This window comes from Equus przewalskii, chromosome 6 (assembly GCF_037783145.1).
Source record: "Equus przewalskii isolate Varuska chromosome 6, EquPr2, whole genome shotgun sequence".
NCBI classification, from domain to species: Eukaryota; Metazoa; Chordata; class Mammalia; order Perissodactyla; family Equidae; genus Equus; species Equus przewalskii.
The window spans coordinates 86,039,543-86,057,501 of NC_091836.1; the positions used below are offsets into that span (position 1 = coordinate 86,039,543).

The 17,959-nt window shown below is 50.9% G+C and overlaps 1 protein-coding gene across 1 annotated transcript in view; it reads left to right on the top strand.

Annotated features, from left to right (window-relative positions):
• OTOG (otogelin) overlaps nucleotides 1-17,959 on the top strand; it is a 94,995-nt gene that overhangs the window by 22,665 nt on the left and 54,371 nt on the right. Inside the window, exons 18-24 of the mRNA XM_070626646.1 lie at nucleotides 184-396; nucleotides 1,729-1,921; nucleotides 2,812-2,886; nucleotides 3,163-3,206; nucleotides 4,858-5,011; nucleotides 11,691-11,798; nucleotides 16,697-16,835. Of these exons, the coding sequence (XP_070482747.1) occupies nucleotides 184-396; nucleotides 1,729-1,921; nucleotides 2,812-2,886; nucleotides 3,163-3,206; nucleotides 4,858-5,011; nucleotides 11,691-11,798; nucleotides 16,697-16,835 (926 nt within the window). The remainder of the gene's footprint in view (nucleotides 1-183; nucleotides 397-1,728; nucleotides 1,922-2,811; nucleotides 2,887-3,162; nucleotides 3,207-4,857; nucleotides 5,012-11,690; nucleotides 11,799-16,696; nucleotides 16,836-17,959) is intronic.

The window sequence follows — 17,959 nt, forward strand, 5'->3', positions numbered from 1 at the left end:
GGGTTCTTGGTGGCACAAGGTGGAATGCATTGCGTGAATGCATGTGCACATGTACATACGTACACACACGCGCACACACACTCCCACCCACACAGTCCCCTGAGCTCTCGGGAGGGAGGAAGAGGCTGGGGCCTGGGGCACCAGCAAACCAGACATGTGCCCCGACCCCTGTCCTGCCTCCAGCCTCCTATGCGGTGCAGTCCTGCAGCGTGCTCACGGGCGAGCTGTTTGCGCCCTGCGCCACCTACCTGAGCCCTGTGCCCTACTTCGAGCAGTGCCGCCGGGACGCCTGCCGCTGCGGGCAGCCCTGTCTGTGTGCCACGCTGGCCCACTATGCCCGCCTGTGCCGGCGCCATGGGCTCCCTGTGCCCTTCCGTGCGCGCCTGCCCGCCTGTGGTGAGTGCCCGGCCTGCCCAAGCCCCAGCCCCGAGTCCACCTGCCCCCTCCGTGCACTGCTCCCCGCCAACCCCAGGCCATCCCACAGTCTCCTCCAACCTGGCACCCCTCCTCACAAACTGTTTCTCCTCCTGGGATGTGTGACATGTGACTGCTTCTCTCTTACCCTCACCTTCAGTCCATCACCAGTCCTGTCAATCCCAAAGTCACCAGCTTCTCACCACCTCCATGGCCACCCCCTTGTCAGAGCTACCGAGTAGGCTTCCCTACAGCCTCTTCTCATTGCAGCCACAGTGAGCTTCCTCAGGATCGCTGGCTCCCGTGGCCCTCAGGTGCATGGGGCCCACTCCACCCCAGGCCACGCCCCTCCCCACGTCTTAGTTGTCTCTGTGCCCCCAGCTCGAGCACAGGGCCCCACTCTCAGTAAGCTTTTAGCAAATGTTTGTTAGATAAATGGAAGAGGCACAGTACTGGGTGTCAGGAGGTCTGCAGCCTTCCAGGTAATTGCTGTGTGTCCCTGGCAAGGCCCTGCCCCTTTCTGAGTCAAAGTTTCTCCAGAGGTGATTGGACAAGACCAGTGGTTCTTAACCCTGGCTGCATGTTGGACTCACCATGGGAACTTTTAAAAAACATCCATATCCGGTCACATCCAGTATCAATGAAAGCAACATGTCTGGCAGTGGGGGCCGGATATCAGCATCTTTAAAAGCTCCCAGGTAGCTTTGACGTGCAGCCTAGGTGAGAACAACCGAGCTTGACAGACTCAGCGGATCTGCTGCCTCTGACTGGGTGTGGGAGACCCTGGGGAGGGGGCGTGGCCAGGTGAGAAGAGGGCAGCTCTGAGTCTTTGGACAGAGGGCCCCCGAGAGGCTGCTAGAGGGGGCACAATTGATCTTCACAGCCCACGTGTGTTATAGCCATAGAGGTGAGAGGTGCAGAAGGGTGTGTAATGCACACCTGTGCGTGTACAGGTGTTTGTGAGAGTGATGGGGTGGGTGTAGGGCTGTCAGGGGGCAGTGACCTCCACCCCTCCCCCAATATCACTACCTCAAAGGAATGCCCTGCAGAAAAAGAAACACCAATGGCAGGAGCCAGGCTGAACTTGGGAGGTTGGTCCCACTCTTGCCACTCTGCCATCTGGTTTAGTGGGGACAGCGGGATGCTAAGGTCAGACCTGGGTTCAAATCCCAACTCTGACCTTGACCTGCCATGTGACCTTGGGCAAGTGTTTTAACCTCTCTGGTTCTCAGTTTTCCTCATCAGGATGATGACCCCACCCCACACGGTTGTGGGGACAAGGGAGACAAAGCACAGTTCCATTTCCTACTACAGCACTGTCCTGTGAGGCCACCAAGGAATATAGCCCCTGCGTGGCCCTGTGTGGACAAACCTGCCAGGACCTGGCCAGCCCTGAGGCCTGTGGGGTTGATGGTGGCAGTGACCTCAGCAGGGACGAGTGTGTGGAGGGCTGTGCCTGCCCACCGGACACCTATCTGGATACCCACACTGACCTCTGTGTCCCCAGGTGAGCGGGCTGTCTTGACCCCTGTGTGAGGTGATGAGGAGGCTGGGGGTCTCCAAGGCACCGGAGACGGGAGCCTGCCTGGGCCTCTCCTGTCCCTACTTCATCTCACGGTCGCAGGGCAGACCTTCATGGGTGGGCTCCCTCCTCTGGACCCCTCCCCACTCCCAGGCCTCTTGCCTCCACTCTGGTTCTTCAGGCCACTCCAGCCGGCTTGCCCACAAGACGGAACAACCCCACAGGGCCAGGACCGTCTCTCCCCTCATCTCCCTCTTCTGCCACAAATATTTATTGACTTTTCACTAAGTTCCAGATATTTCCAGGCCCTGGGAGTTCAGCAACAAGCAAAACAGAATCCTGTCCTGGGGAGCTCCCCTTCTAGGTGGAGAGGCAGATAATAAGCCAGATAATAAGATAAGGCAGATAATAAGATAATAAGATAGACACTTGAGGGGTCTGGTGAGAACAAGAGCCACAAAGCCAAATAGAGCAGCGTGAGGACAGGGGATCCTGGGGGCGGGGAGGGGCTACTGTTGTGTCATATGAGGTGAGCTGGAAGGAAGGCCTTTCTGATGAGGTGACATTTGAGCAGAGACCTGAGGGAAGAGTGCTCCCAGCAGAGGTGACGAGGGGACAGTCCCGAGGCCGGGCTGTGGGCATGTTCTTGTCTAAGCTTGGTGGCTGGCCCCCGAATCTGGGACTCAGCCCTGACCTCTGTCCCGGTGCCACGCTGGCTTCCTCACTCCATAGAGAAGTGTCACATGTCAGAGTAGTTGCTGTTACTTCTCTCTGTGTCCTTATGCGCCTGGCTGGCTGAGGGGTGGGGTCCCTGTCCTTGGCAGTCCCTGCCCCAGCTTCTGAGTTCACCTTTCTCTGTTCCCCGGGCTTTATAGGAACCAGTGTTCCTGCCACTTCCAAGGAGTGGACTACCCCCCTGGAGACAGCGACATCCCATCTCTGGGCCACTGGTGAGCTCCCTAGGTAACAACATTATTGTCCTCTCTAACTGGACGTTGCTGACTGAAGAAAATGCAGCTGAGCGGGACTTTCCATGAAACGACACCCACCCCTGCCTCTGTGCGGGGACCAGGGACAGAAGTGGGGGTATTTGTCTGAACCCTGCAGTGCTCTGAGTGCAGCGACTCGGGGACGCCGGGTTCTGCAGTGACCGGGGTTCCGTGTCTGGGCTCTGCAGTGACTGGGTCGGCTAACCCTGGTGCCACCCTCTCTCTCTCTTTTTGCAGCCACTGCAGAGATGGAGTCATGAGCTGTGATAGCAGAGCCCCAGGTAAGGGTGGCTGGAAGGGGATGGGCTCTTCTGGGGGCTCCCCCATGGTAGTGGGGATACGGAGAGGTGAGGGGGGAACTTGAGGACAGACCAGGACGGGGAGAGCTCACCCGCATCATGCCTCACGCTGAGCCTTCTGTATTCCTTTCTCTCTCGGGAAAGGCTCCATCTTGGAGGGTGGCACCCAGAAATCCTGTCCCAACCTCTGCCTCACCCTTGTGGCTGTCCCTCCTGCTTCTTGAGGAGAGGCTGAGACTGTCTCCTGCAGGGGCAACCAGCAAGGGTGTCTGGACAGTCGCTTGGCCTCCCCTGGGTCCTGGTTTTCCTTGATCTGAGCCGTCACATGTCTCCTGAGGTTGACTCTCTACTGGCGCAGCGCTGGACGTGGGGTCACGGAGATGGGGAGCACGGGCGGGCCTTTAAGACTCTCCCAGGCAGTGGAGGTGGGGGTGGGCTGGCAGGGTGCTGGGTCAGCCTGTGAGGGGCTTGGAGGTGGTAGAGCAGGAGGCTGGAGCCTTCAGGGAGGGCCTCCTGGGGTGGGAGAGGCCACTAAGGACAGGGAGTGGCACAGAGAGGGTGGGAGAATAATCATGTGCAGGTGGCAAAGAACAGGGCCTCCAGAGTCAGGCAGCCCTGGGTTCAAATCCTGCCCAGCCCTCACTAGCTGTGCAGCCCTGGGTACCTCACTTCACCTCTCCCTCTGAGCCTTCACTTCCTCTTTTGTATATAACTCAGATTCCTACATTCGCCCCATGATCCATATATATATTCCTAAGGGTGGTTTTCTTTTTGTAGCTTGTGGCTTCAGATTTCCGCTTCTTTGGGACTTTCGTTTCCTCTCCTGTGCTATTCCTTTCTGCTCCATCTCCAGCTGGGCATAGAACTCAGCTCCTTGTATCGATCTTTCTGAACAAACCTCACTCACACAGGTATGAATGTGCCCTCCACTCTCCGCGGTTTCAGTTAACCCTGGATGGCCAAACCGCGGATGATGAAAGCAAAACCGCGGATAAGGGGGTGATTGCTGTAGGGTTTGCTACTATCTGCGGTTTCAGGCATCCACTGGGGGTCTTGGAATGTGTCCTCTGCAGATAAAGGGAGACTGTTGTATAGGTAATGTGAAATTGACTTCCTTGTGTTAAAAGTCCTCAGGCCACCCTGCCACACTCATGACTGTCTTCTTTCTGGCTCCTCTGCCAGATCCTCTGGGGCGCTTCCTCTTGCTTGATCTTGCCTTTTGAAAGCAGAAGTGGCCTCTCTCCATTATATGGGAAAATGGGGGACGAAAATACCACAGAGAGTTGTTGCAGGACTAAATAAGAAAATGCCCTTGAAGTACCTGGAGTAGTACCTGGTGGAGAGGACATGTTCAGTAACTGGTACTGGCAGTGGCGGTGGTTGTCCTGCTGTGTGACAGCATGCATCCCTCCTGCTCCCCATGATGTGCATCTGGGAGCCCAGGGAATGCCTCAGGAGCGGCCGGGCCTGAGAAAGCATCAGAGTCCCCTCTCTTCCTGAGTTCCCCAGATGCCGGCTCTCTAGGTCTCCTTGGCCACCCCTGCCGCCCAGGAGTCCTCCCCCAGGCCCAGGTGTTCCAAGCATCTTGCTGAGTGTCCAGGCTCTTTTCAGCACCCACCCTTTCCTCTTCCAGCTGCTGCCTGCCCAGCAGGCCAGGTCTTCGTGAACTGCAGTGACCAGCACACGGACCCCGAGCTGAGCAGAGAGAGGACATGTGAGCAGCAGCTGCTGAACCTGAGCGTGCCAGCCCGTGGCCCCTGCCTCTCAGGATGCGCCTGTCCCCAAGGGTGTGTATCCATGTTGCCACGGTCTCCCACTCCTGGAGGCTGGCAGAACCAGGGACCATCAGGAGGGGCAGGGAAGACCTCACACAGGCTTGCATGGAGGCACTAGCCCAGGGCTGGCCAGTGACAACGTAATGCCAGCGAGGAATCTGAGAAAGAGCAGGGGCATGGGGAGCCAACCTGGAGCAAATTCTACTGGCTCTGCTGCTTGCCAATGTGTGGCCTTGGACAGGGAAGGGGCCTGGCCTCTCTGAGGCTCAGTTTTTCATCTGTAAAATGGGAATAATAATAATAATAATAATAATGCCACTTCAGCAGGTTGTTGTGAGGATTAAATGAGATGCTGAATTGGAAGCACTGGGTGGGGTGTCTCGTGTGCTCTAGAAATCTAATGGGCTGGAGACCATGAAACACTCCCGTGCTTCAGCTGTCAGCCTCTTTCCCTGCAAAATTCATACCAGGTGGAGGGCTGGTGTCCCATAATACTCAAAAAAGAAAGGCCTCAGCCAGTGGAAGTCGTCTCCCTCCTGGGTGCCCGGCACCACCATTAAAGCTGTGAGGTCCGTACGTGCTGAGTCTGGTGGGGTGCCTCATGGGTGCTCCGTACGCCTAGGTGGCGGCAGGGTCCCAGCGCCCCCCTCTGCCAGTTCTCATTCCTGGTGCTGGTCTTGCTTCAGGTCTGGGCTGAGAAGACAGTGGGCGCCTCATCCCGTGACTGGGCAGCAGTTTGCTGTGTCCTTTAGCCTATGCCGAGACCAGTGGTCAGCTGGGAGCCCTGGCCCAGGCCTGGCCGCCAGGGGAAGTGAAATGAGGGCCAGGCCTCTAAGGTGGGAAGAGGAAGGAACAGTCAGAGCTTTACTATTTATAAAACAATTTGATATTATCTCCTTCAATCTCAGAGCATCCCTGGGAGAGGGGAGGGGAGGATCATTATTCTCATTTTGCAGATGAAGAAACTGAGGCCGGGGCAAGGGGAAGGGAAGTGGTCTGCCCAAGAAGCTGTGACTCAAACCTAACTCAGCTTACTCCAAACCCTGCCCTTTGGCCAGAGTGTGCCAGCTCTGTGAGGCCCAGGGTCTGGTCCCCTGCACAGAGGTCACAATGTAGCTAATGAGCCTGCCCCTTCCCGGGCAAGGGTATCCACAAGAGACTCCTGTGGGGTCTTGAGAACTCGCACTGGAGCCTAGGCCCAACTCACAGGGTGCAGACACCACCTGCTGCCACTTGGGCCCCAGAGGAGCTTGTGAGGAGAGTCTTTCATTGAAGGCCTCTTGTGGCACCATCCTTGTGTGCATAAGCTGCCTCTCAGTCCAAGCACAGGGAGGACCAGGGCCTCTGGGGTCAGGAACTGTGGGTCACTCGCTGCCAAACATGATGGCAAGGCCACTGAGGCAAGGTGGAACTGGGAGAGGTGACCGAACTGGGAGAGCTGGGCTGGGTTCTGCCAGTGACTCTGTGTGACCTCTCTGAGCGCGTCCTCATCTGTAAAATGGGGGTTGACGGTCCCTCCCAGAGGGGCTTGGGGAATGAAGGATTCGGCAAGATCCCTTTCATGAAAGTGGTTTGTAGTCTCTAAGGCTGTAGTCCTCAAACGTGAATGTGCCCCTGGATCTTCACCCGAGACTCTGTACTTCTAACAAGCTCCCGGGAGATGCCGATGCTGCTGGTCTGGGGACCACACTTTGAGGAGCAAGGTTCTAAAGCATCAGCCGACCCTAGGGGTTAGTTTAACTCAGAAGATCTCAAAGCTAGAGGGGGTTCCCTTTTCAGTGCCAGGCTCCAAAGGCTCTAACAGGCTGGGTGACCTTTGACAAGTTATAGGGCCACTTGGGCATCAGTTTTCTCGTCTCTCAGGCCCCACTGGCTGTTTGCAGGACCAGTCTGAGTGGGCACTTCCAAAATCCTCCTCTGCTCCAGGCCTTTCGAAGTTCTGTCCAGGTCCTGGTGCTGTGCCAAGAGCATCCACCATCCAAGGGCCAGGGCCAAAGGGGTGGGGGTGGGGCCGTCAGGCCCCCAACCCAGTTACCTTAATGTTTGCCGCTAGCTATGTGACGCCAGACAAGTCACTTAATTTTCTGAATCCGTCTGTGAATGGAGGGTAGTAACACCCACCGTACAGGTTCCTGTGAGATTTAACTGGGACAATGGCCACAGGGAGCCCAGCTCTGTGTAGTCAGCGCTCTGTAAGACTGTTCCTTCCCCTTCCGGGTGTTGAGCCCTCATCACCTCTTGGGGTGTCTGCCCCAGTGGCTCATGTGCTGTATCAAATGCCCCATGAGGAGCTTACACACATCCCACGGGTGCTTGTCAAAGGGAAGTTATCACAGTCTCAACTTGTGAAGGAAAGGCAGACACTTCCTGCCCTCCGGGAACATCTTCTTGGGAGCTGGGATAGGGCTCCCAGTGACGCCCGGGCACTGTCATAACAACCCTGCCCAGGACCTCTGGGCCCCTGGGCCCCACGCCTCTCTCCATAGTGTTTCTAGGAACTTCTAGGTGCTCTGTATTGCTCCAAATGACCCTGGGCCACTGCAGGCATCTGGGGCGTTCTGTGCCTCTCCAGATTTCTTTGAATCTTGGTGCTGAGCCAAGGGCTCTGGGGCCGCTCGGCAGTGTAGCATAGTGATTTTGAGCACGGACTCTGGAGTCATGCTTGAATCCTGATTCCACTACTTACTGGATGAGTTAGTCAACATGCCTGAGTCTCAGTTTGCCCATCTGTAGAATGGCACAGAGTAAGCTCTCTACATGAGTAGACAGCATTGTCCTCCTTCATTTGGATTCTGTGCATTTGCAAATGCCCCCTGAGGGATCCCGGAAGGACAGGGTTCCCTAACAGGTAAGACGAGGATGCTCCACAGATTGAGGGCACCTCGAGGACAGAGGCCAAAGCTCCTCTCTGCATGCTCCTCTCTGGGGGGGGGTGGGGGGTGGGCGGCTCACAGCAGGTGCTCATGGATGCAGGAAGGTCTGCAAAGGGCCAGGAGCGGACGGTGGGCGGCGGCATGACCCCTCAGGAAGGGGCGAGAGACAGGGCCTGGGGTTGAAGGTGGAAGGTGGTGAGCCAGCCCATTGCTGATGTCTGATGCAATTCTAGGGAAAGGAGGGCCGAGAAGCCACTGCTGTGTATCTGCTAGGCGCTAGGCAGTGTGCCCAGGTCTATAATTAAATTCTCCTAATGTCCTTGAGGGGAAGGTGTCATTATTCCCATGTTACTCATGAAAAAACAAAGGTTTAGAAAGGTTAAGTGGCTTCAGGGAAAACATAGTGGATTAAGCACATGCTTTTTTTTTTTTTTTTTTTTTTTTACTGTTTCCTCCCACAACCACAATGAAATGTTGGTAATGGAGTTTAAAACAGTATAAATCCCTAGGGACAAAGAGAACAGGAGTGGGAGTGTTGGTGGCATGAGATGGGTCAATAGTTTTGAAGAAGGAATGAGGGTAGATGTGTAGGAACTGACCTTGCGGAGCAGAGGTTGACAGCTGATGCCTGCAGAGGAGAAGTTCAAGGAGAAGCAACCTATGTCGTGTTGACAGCTTCAGGAACAGGAGGCTCCAGGCGTCTCAGAAGATGGGGTGGTGGGAGGGAGACAGGAGGATGAGTTGCAAGTCTATATATGGAGCCGTTAACCTTCCAGATTCCCTCTGCGACCCCCTGCGGTCACTCAACTGCCCCAGGCTCATTTTGCAGGAGAAAGGTGGTAAGAGTTTCTAGACTTTGATCTTGGGGGCACCAGGAGGAATAAGATGCAACAGGGAGATGAAGTGAAAGCCTACAGGGACCCTGTCCTCTTCCCCACATTGGTTCCCAGGATGGTGGCATCAAAGCCTTTGCCTCCTAGGCTAGAGAAAAAGAGGACTCTTTTCTCGAAAATTGGCTGGGCCAAGAGAAAAAAAACTACAGAAATTCATGTTTTGGGGGTTCCCCAATGAAATTCTGGCCCCCCCTTAAATAGGGAGCTTCCAATCAGCTTTTGATGCCTCACAGGGTTTTTTTCCTTTTTTAATTTTTTTAAAGTGAAGCATAATTTATATACAGTAAAATGCACAGATTCTGAGTATACAGTTTGCTAAGCTTTGACAAATTTATACCCCCTTGTGACCCACACCCCCATGAAGATCTAGAACACTTCTAGCACCTCAAAAAAATACCCTCATGCCCTATGTCTTTTCCCAGGCGATCCTCTCCGCAACCCCCCCCACCCCCCGCACTGTAGTTCTTCATTTCAGCATAGATAGGCTCTGCCTATTCTAGAACTTCATGAAAATCTAGTCATACAGTACCTACCCTTCCATGTCAGGCTTCTTTTCCTTAGCATATGTTTGTGAGGTTGACCTACATTGTTTCATTTTCTGGTAGTTTGTTTCTTTTTATTGCTCAGTAATATTCCATTGTATGTATATACAATAATTCCTTCATCCATTAAATGTTGATGGATATTTGGGTTGTTTCCAGTTTGGGACTGTTTTGAATAAGGCTATAATGTCTTCCTCTTGGGTGGGTCCTGGGGTAGATTTATGTTTAACTACATAAGAAACTGCCAGACTATTTTCTAGAGCATTTGTATGATTTCACAGTCTCACCGCATGAGAATTCTGACTGCTCCACATGCTCATTAACACTTGGTGTTTTCATTTCTGTTATTTTAATGAGAACGTAGTCATATCTCATTGTGGTTTCAGTTTATATTTCCCTAATGACTAATGATGAGTACTTTCTCATGTGCTTTTTGGCCACTTATATATCTTCCTTTTTGAAGTGTCCATTCAAGTCTTTTGCCCATTTTCTTTTTAAAGATTTTATTTTTTTCCTTTTTTCAGCTAGACTGAAGAGGAACCAACTTCTGGTTTTTCTGTTTTCTTATTTCACTGATTTCTGCTCTTATCTTTATTATTTCCTTCTTACTACTTACTTTGGATTTACTTGCTCTTATATTTCTAGTTTAAATTTTGATTGTAATCCTTTATTATTTTCTCATACAAGCATTTAATTCTATAAATTTCCCTGTAAGCACTGCTTTAGCTGCACTCTACAAATTTTGATGCATTGTGCTTTCGTTCTTTTTTGGTAATATTTTCTAATTTCCTTTGATCTATGGGTTATTTAAAAATGTTACTAAATTTAAAAGTATTTGGGATTTTCCTTATATTGATTTGTTCCCTATTTCTAATGTAATTTCGTTGTGGTCAGAGAATATACTTCATGTGATTTCAAACCTTTGAAATTTATTGAGTTTTTTATGGTCCAGAATATAGTTGTCATGGTGAACTTCCCATGTATGCTTGAAAATAACGTGCATTTTGCTGTTATTAGATAGTTCTTTAATTGTCATTTAGGTCTGGTTGTTCAAATCTTCTACATCTTTGATGATTTTTTTGCCTATTCTATCATTAATGGAGAGGCATGTTGAAATCTCCAATTACAACTGTGGATTTATCTCTTTTTTCCTTTTAGTTTAGTGAGTTTTGCTTGTGTTTTTTGAAGCTCTGTTACTTAGTGCATGCCCATTTAGGATTGTTATGTTCTCTTAATAAGTTGACTCGTTATGAAATATCTCTGTCTATTGCTGTTAATGCTACTTGCCTTGAAGTCTGCTTTGTCTGATGTTAACATAGTTGCTCCATCTTTCTTATGATTGTTGTTTGCTTGGTATCATTTTCCATCATTTTACTTTTAACTTATCTGTGCCTTTATAGTTCAGTTGTGTCTTTTATAAAAATAATATAGTTGCGTCTTGCTTTTTTTAGCCAATGTCACCCTTTCCTCTTTTAATTGCATTTGCATTTAATGTAATTGGATTAGGTTTAATACTACCATCTTATTTGTTATCAGTTTGTCCTATTGTTTGTTTTTTCTTCTTTTCTACCTTCTTTTGGGTTAAGTATTTTTTAGTAGTCTATTTTGTCTCCTTTATTTCATTTTAACTATATGTCTTGGTCTTTTTATTTTTTGTGGTTCTTCTAGAGATTACAGTATGTATCTTTCACTTATCACAGTCTACCATGAATGGTATTTTACCACTTTGTGTAGAATACTTGCAACAGTATACTTTTATTTACTCCCTTCTTGTCCTTTGTACTATTATTGTCATACATTTTACTTCTACATATTTTATAAACCCCACAATTCATTGACAATAATCTTGCTCTAAATGCTTAGTTATCTCTTAAAGAAATGAATAATTTTTTTTTTATATTTGCCAATATAATTTCCATTTTGGGAGCTCTTCATTCCTTCATGTGGATCTGAATTTCCATCCTCCTGGAAAACTCCCTTCAACATTTCTTTCAGTGCAGGTCTGCTGGTTGCTCTATGGGCACCCTGGGCGGGAGGGTCAATGGTCACGTCTGTGGTCTGTTCGTTAGTATGTAGCTTGTGCCTAAGAGGCAACTGGCATCCAGCCTGGCCGGGGGGATGTGGCTGGTAGAGCTGAGCCTTGCTTCCTGGTGGATAGCAGAGACTTCCAAGATGGGCCAAGTCTGTCTCTGGTTTTTCCAGTTACTAAGGAACCTCTGAATCCCATTGGGCAGCAGCAGGATGGTAGTGGGTACATGGCCAGTCTCTTCTAGGGTAACTACTGGCAGCTACCCCAGGGCATCCATGAGGATGCAGGGTCCTCCACAAATGGCAGATATGGGAAAGGTACTGTCCTGACCACCCGCTTGCTATGTCCCTACAGCCTACTCAGACATGGGGACGCATGTTTCCTGCCAGAGGAGTGCCCATGCACTTGGAAGGGGAAGGAGTATTTCCCTGGGGACCAGGTTATATCCCCCTGCCATACCTGGTAAGTCAGGCTCCATCTAGGCTCTGCCTTTTGCTAGGGGTGAGGATGGATATGGGATGCAGGATCATGAGCCCGGTCTAGCATTCCGCCTTCCACTATGTTTGTATTCGTGTTTTGTGTTGTGTTATGTAGAGTTTGTGTACATATACAAGTGTATGCATAGAAAGAATTTTGGGGGGTATTTTTGTGAGTATTTTCATGAATGTGAATTTGTTCAGACATGTATATGAATATGTGTACATGCATATTTGTAACCATGACAGTATGTTTGCATATTTGTATGAACACATGTGGGCACAAATCCAAAATGCATAGACTGGATATGTGAATGCACCTGCACATGCATGTAATGACTAGATAGTCCCAGTGCCCCTTCAGCCCTGGATGTGTCTCCAGGACCCAGGGGCCCAGGGGACATCTCAGAGCAACTCTCCGAACAATGACCAGAGCACATCAGCTAGATAGTGGGGCTAAGATGAGGAGGAAAAGGAGATGGGACCAGGACCCCTGAGAGAGGTCTGCTCAGCTCATTCCAGCAGAGTCCCCCAACCAGTGGAACCCTCTTTCTGCCCTAGTCCCACATCATGTTCCAATGACTGTCCAAAGCGGTCAGGCTGGGCACAAGATCCTGTGTGAAGTAGCTTGGTGTACTGGCTCCCAGTCTGGTGTTTGGAGATGAGTGTGTCCCCAGCCAGCTGGCTCTGCTGAACTCTTTCATCTCTTACAGGCCAAGGAAGGCCTCCTAGACCTAGGGATTTCTCTCAGCTTAGTGAGTGTGTGCACATGTGAGTGTGCACAGGCACGTGTGCTCCAGCTGGCTGCGTTGAGGAGTCCCAGGTGTGGTGAGGGGATGAGCAGGTCCTCTGTTGTCCCGCTGCTGTCATAGCCACACTAAGATCGGAGAAGATGCTTGGCTCCTTCCCCTACCTCTGGGTGAGATTTCCTCATCTCAGGGACATTCAGTTCTTTGTGGAGATGACAGTGAGGGGTGTGGGAGGCAGCCTCGTTTGGCCTCAGGGTCAGGAACAATGGAGGAGTGAGAGAGCTCTGAGGGGAGGAGGTGAGTAATGATAAACTGGTACCCTGATTTGGGGGAGAAAACTTGGTCACCGTTCCAATGTCAAGACCAGCCATGGGCGGCCTGACGTGGGCTGGATGGGCTGGAAGTCCCTGGCACTGGGGCCCAAGGGCCCAGCAGAGAAGCTGGAGGAGGTTCCATCTTGGAGACCCATCCGATTAGCTAAAGCATGGTCCCCAGTCTCTATCCCATGCTGGGGTTGAAACTGTCCTCTTTCTCTGGCCCACAGGATGGCCATGGCATTTCTTTCCATGTCAGCAGCAGAGTCACAGTCAAGCCCATCCACTCCAAGGCTGGTTTCCCCAGATATCTCAGGGTGTATTTATAAGGTCAGAGCTCTGGCTGTCTGACCCCAGAAGTCTGTGGGTGTAAGTCAGGACGCAGAGCTCTGTGCAGGCTGTGTACTCCAGTGTTCGTGGGAGTTTGTGACTGGTGGGCCAGAGCTGACTATCGGTGCCCGGTGAGTGTGGTGAGAGATGGGGCCAGCCAGCCTGGATTCGCCCAGCGGGCTCAGGCTCAAGGACTGACTCACTTGGTCACTTCACGGGATGCCAGCCACCGTACCAGCACTCCCAGGCCCAGGCAGGAGGATGGCTGTGCTCTGTTGAATCCTCTCCTGTGAGCACTTTGTGCTGTGAAATGGTGGGGGGAGAATCAGGAGCCAGGACCAAAAGGCTGGGGTTATTTTAGGGTTTAGAACCTTGACGTAAAGAGGCTCTGTCTTTATGCAAGAGGCCGACTGGCCATAGAGTGGCTCTTTTCTCCCTTAATGGACTGAGAGACATCTGGGCAAGTTTTTACGTTTTAACTCAGTCTTTCACATTCCACCTTCCTAATACATGTACAAACTTTCCCAACACTCCCTCTGGAAGGACACGGCACTGTGACTCACATTCCGGCTGCTCTCCACTGGGGAGGTGGGTGCTGAAGGGTGTCTGGGCTGATGGGGCTTGAGTGTTGGATGGGATCTGTTTACCAGGATGGGGCCTGGCTTCCATCTCTTCCCAGCTCCATGTTCAGTGATATCATGTTGGTAGCGTGAAGTCAGCCATGGTGGGAGCATTGGCAGCACTGCTTACACACCTGGGTTGTAATGAGTCGTGTAGGTGGGTGTGTGACTGGATGTGTGCACAGGCTTAGGGAGTGAGGACTCAGTGAATGACCAGGTGTGTATATGGTGTGTGATTGGAGAGAGCCTGCCCCTCATTGTTGTTGTCTTACAAGGAGCCCCAGGTCATGCCCTTTACTCCTGAAGATTTTAGCTCCAGATACCGTCCCCTTTATCCAACCCTACTCCTGCCCTAATTCTTGGAGACTTCAGTATCCATTAAAGATGCTAATGCTATCCTGACATCATACTTTCTTCATCTTCTCTTTTCCAGTGATCTTATCTCCAAGCTAGCGGTGTGAGTGGTCATCCCCTAGATTGTGCCATTCCCAATAACTCAGCCAGCCCATATCCAAATTTCATGCCTCTCACCTCACCTTCTGTCTTCCTCCACTCCCTCTAGTACCCTGACACCCTCAATCCTTCACCTCCAGCCAGGTTTCTAATCCATGGACCCTACCAGCTCTCCACTGCCTCTCAGCCCCTTGATATCTTCCCTTCTGTTTGTTCTGGGCCCACAGTCTGGCACTGTGCCCACTTCCTTGAATACAACCTCAGTTCTCTTGCCCTTCTCCAGCTTGGCCCTACTTGTTTGGCGAAGTCGTCCCCTGATGACACCCGCCTTTTGCACCTGCATCCATTGCAGCTGAGAGTGGCTGGAGGAGCACATAACCAAGCAGCATCATCTCACTCTAAATTCGTGACTCTCCACCTCGGAAAAGGTCTCCAGGCTGGCCAGCCCTCACGCTATGTTTCCTTGGTCTAGTTCTCTCTTTCATCCCCCTAGGTGACTGGCTCACACTTTCTGCTCCTTCTTCAAAGCCCCGGCACCAACTCCCCTCTCCTCACTCTCAGCTGATGATCTTGCTTCCTGTTTCACTGAGAAAATTGAAGCCATCAGGAGAGAACTTTCCAGACTCTGTACCCTCTATTCTGCCTTCCACCTATACCAAAGATGAACTGAGTGTCTGTGCTCCGATCTAAAGCCAGTTCCTTCACCTCTGCTTTAGATCCCACCCCTCTCTCACTCAAGGGCACCACTAAGAATGCCTCCCCTTTCTCTCCCATATAGTCAGTTTTTCCTTCCTCACTAGATCATCCCCATCAACATAAAAAGAGGTTTGAAAAACTTCCAACCCCCCAGTAAGGGCTCCATTTCTTTGCTACCCTTTTACTGTAGAACTTCTCAAAAAAGTTTCTTATACCTGCTGTTTCTAATTCCTCTTCTCCCATTCTCCCTCAGCCCAGTGCAGTCAGGCATTTTCCTAACCATTCCTCCAGAACTGTTCCTATCTAGATCACCAGTCATCTCCATATTGCTATATCCAATGTCCGTTTCGTGGTCCTCCTCTTCCTAGACCTGTTGGCGGCATTTGACCGCATTGATCCCTTGTTTTCATCCCCTCTCCCTTCATGCATTTCTTCACATAGCTCTGGGACTCCCCACCCTCCTGGTCTTCCTCCTACTTCTCTTACTGCTCCGTCTCAGGTTTCTTTGCTGGTTCTTCCTCTTCTCCAAATTCTTAGTGTTGGGAGTGCCCCAAGAAGCTTCTGTATTTATACTCACTCCCTTGGTGAACTCACCTGGTCTCAAGGTGATAAGGCCCATCCATATGCAGATGACTCCCAAACTTCTGCCTGTGGTCCAAATCTCACTCCTGAACTGCAGACTCACACCCCCAACTGCCCACTTGACATCGCCACGTGTATGTCTCAAACTCAGCATGTCCAAGACTGAACACCTGATCTTTCCCTCGGACTTGCTCCTTGCTCAGCTTCCCCGGTCTGGGTTCATTCTTCCAGTTGCTCAAGCCGAAAAACCTGGAGTCATCCCTGAGTCCTTACTACCTACATCCTCTCTTACTACCTACATCCAAGCTGTCTGCAAATCCTTCTGGTTCTACCTCCCAAGTAGATCCAGAATCTGATACTTCTCATTCCTTCCTCTGCTGTTACCCTGTTCCGAGCCACTGTCGTCATCTCTTCCCTGATTGTGGAATAGTCTCCCAACTGGTCTTCCTGCTTCCGTCCTCGGCCTCCTTCAGCTTAGACTCAGCATGGCAGCCAGCGTGGAACTTGCTTCAGATCATGTCATCCCCGTGATCAAATCCCCCAAACACTCCTTCTCTCAGCAAAGCACGATGTCCCTCTGACCACCCTGTTTAAAATTGCGTGCCACCCCACACATTCCCAATCCCCTGGATCCTGCTCCTTTCCCCCATAGCACTCGTCGCCTTCTAACACGCTGTGTTACTTACTCATGCTTACTTATTTTTATTATTTAGCGTGTATCTTCTCCCTCTAGAATCTAAGCTTCACAAAGGCAGAGGGTTTTTGCCATTTTGTTTACTGATGTGTCTCAAACTCCTGGAATAATGCCTGGGATATGGTAGGTGCCTAATACTTGTTGAATGAATGGATGAATGAATGGTTGGAGTGGTAAAGAGCATGTGGACTTTGGAGTCAGATAGCTCTGGGTTCAGTCTCAGCTCCATTATTTATTGGCCATGTGCTCCTTAACCTCCATGAGCCCTGTGTCTCCTACATAAAATGGGGACTCGCAGTCCCACTCGGCAGCTTCTGTTGGAGGCTGATAATGTTGCTGACCCCTGGCCCAGGGGCACATAGTGGGCACCTGATAGGCTTGGCTCTGTGGTGGATAGTCCAGGTGTGGGTGTGCCCCGCGAGCTGGTCTGGGTGTGTGTGTTTCAGCGTATGCCAGCACGGCTCCTTCCAGTGCACCCTGCACCCCTGTGCCTCCACCTGCACGGCCTACGGCGACCGGCATTACCGCACCTTTGATGGGCTCCCGTTTGACTTCGTGGGGGCATGCAAAGTGCACCTGGTCAAGGTGAGCTCCTGGAGGTGTCTGTCTGCCCAGCAGGCTCCGTGGGGACCAGAGGGGTTGAGGCTGAGGACCTCTGGGCATGTTGATGTTCTGGACTGCAGTCTGACGCATAATTGGGTCGTGGGGAGATCTGAGCCCTGGGGTGTGGCTCTCTAGACACTGAAAGAAGTGCTGAGGAGCAAGATCAGGGCTGGACAGAGCCCAGCAGTCATAATGTGCCCCACAGCCTGTCCACTCTCCATATAACCTTGCCTGTCGGGGCCAGTAGTTTTTCTGTCTGTAATAGTGAGAGTGGATGCTTTTAGAGCCTTTAGTATAAGCCTGGTGGTCACCTGAGCCATTTTCAAACATTGCTTCACTGAATTCTCACAGCAACACTACAAGGGAGAGTTTACTGACCGCATGGGATACATGTGGCAACTTGAGCCTAGGGAAGCTAGTCAGTGGCAGAACTGGGGGCAGGTTTGAACTAAGAAATCTGACTGCAGAGTTGATATGCTTGAGGAGCCACGTGTTAAAGCTGTCAGCTCACCTGGAGGAAAAGGAATGGTGATGTGGGGCTGGCACAGTAGAGGCAGGATCCCTTCCAGAAGGAGAAAAGGGTGCCAACAAGGCAGGTGGGAGAGTGCCAGAGACACAGCCAGGGGGCCTTGGTTTTGCTAAGGGCCTGTCCATCTCATTATATAATACTGAAAATAACAGTAATAATAATAATGATGACAACAAACCTGTTATGGAGTGAGTCCTACCTGTGGGGCAGGCACTTTACTGGGGTCTTTCACATAATTTCAATAACTCCACAAGACAAAGATTACTGACTTTATTTTATTTTTTGAATTTCAAAGGTAATGCATGCTTGTCACTAACATTCAGAACAGTACAGAAGCATATCTTAAAAAAAAAAATTCCTCTTCACATCTCTTCTCTTCCCGTTCCTTGATGAATGACCACTCATAACAGTCAGGTGTGAATCCTGCCAGATCGTTTTCCAGGAGACAGACACGTGCTCGCACTCACATACACACACACATACTTTGTTCAGATTGTATGAATAGGATTCTGCAGTTTGCTTTTTTCACTTAATAGTATACTTTGGACATAATCTCATACAGTCGTTGCATACTTTT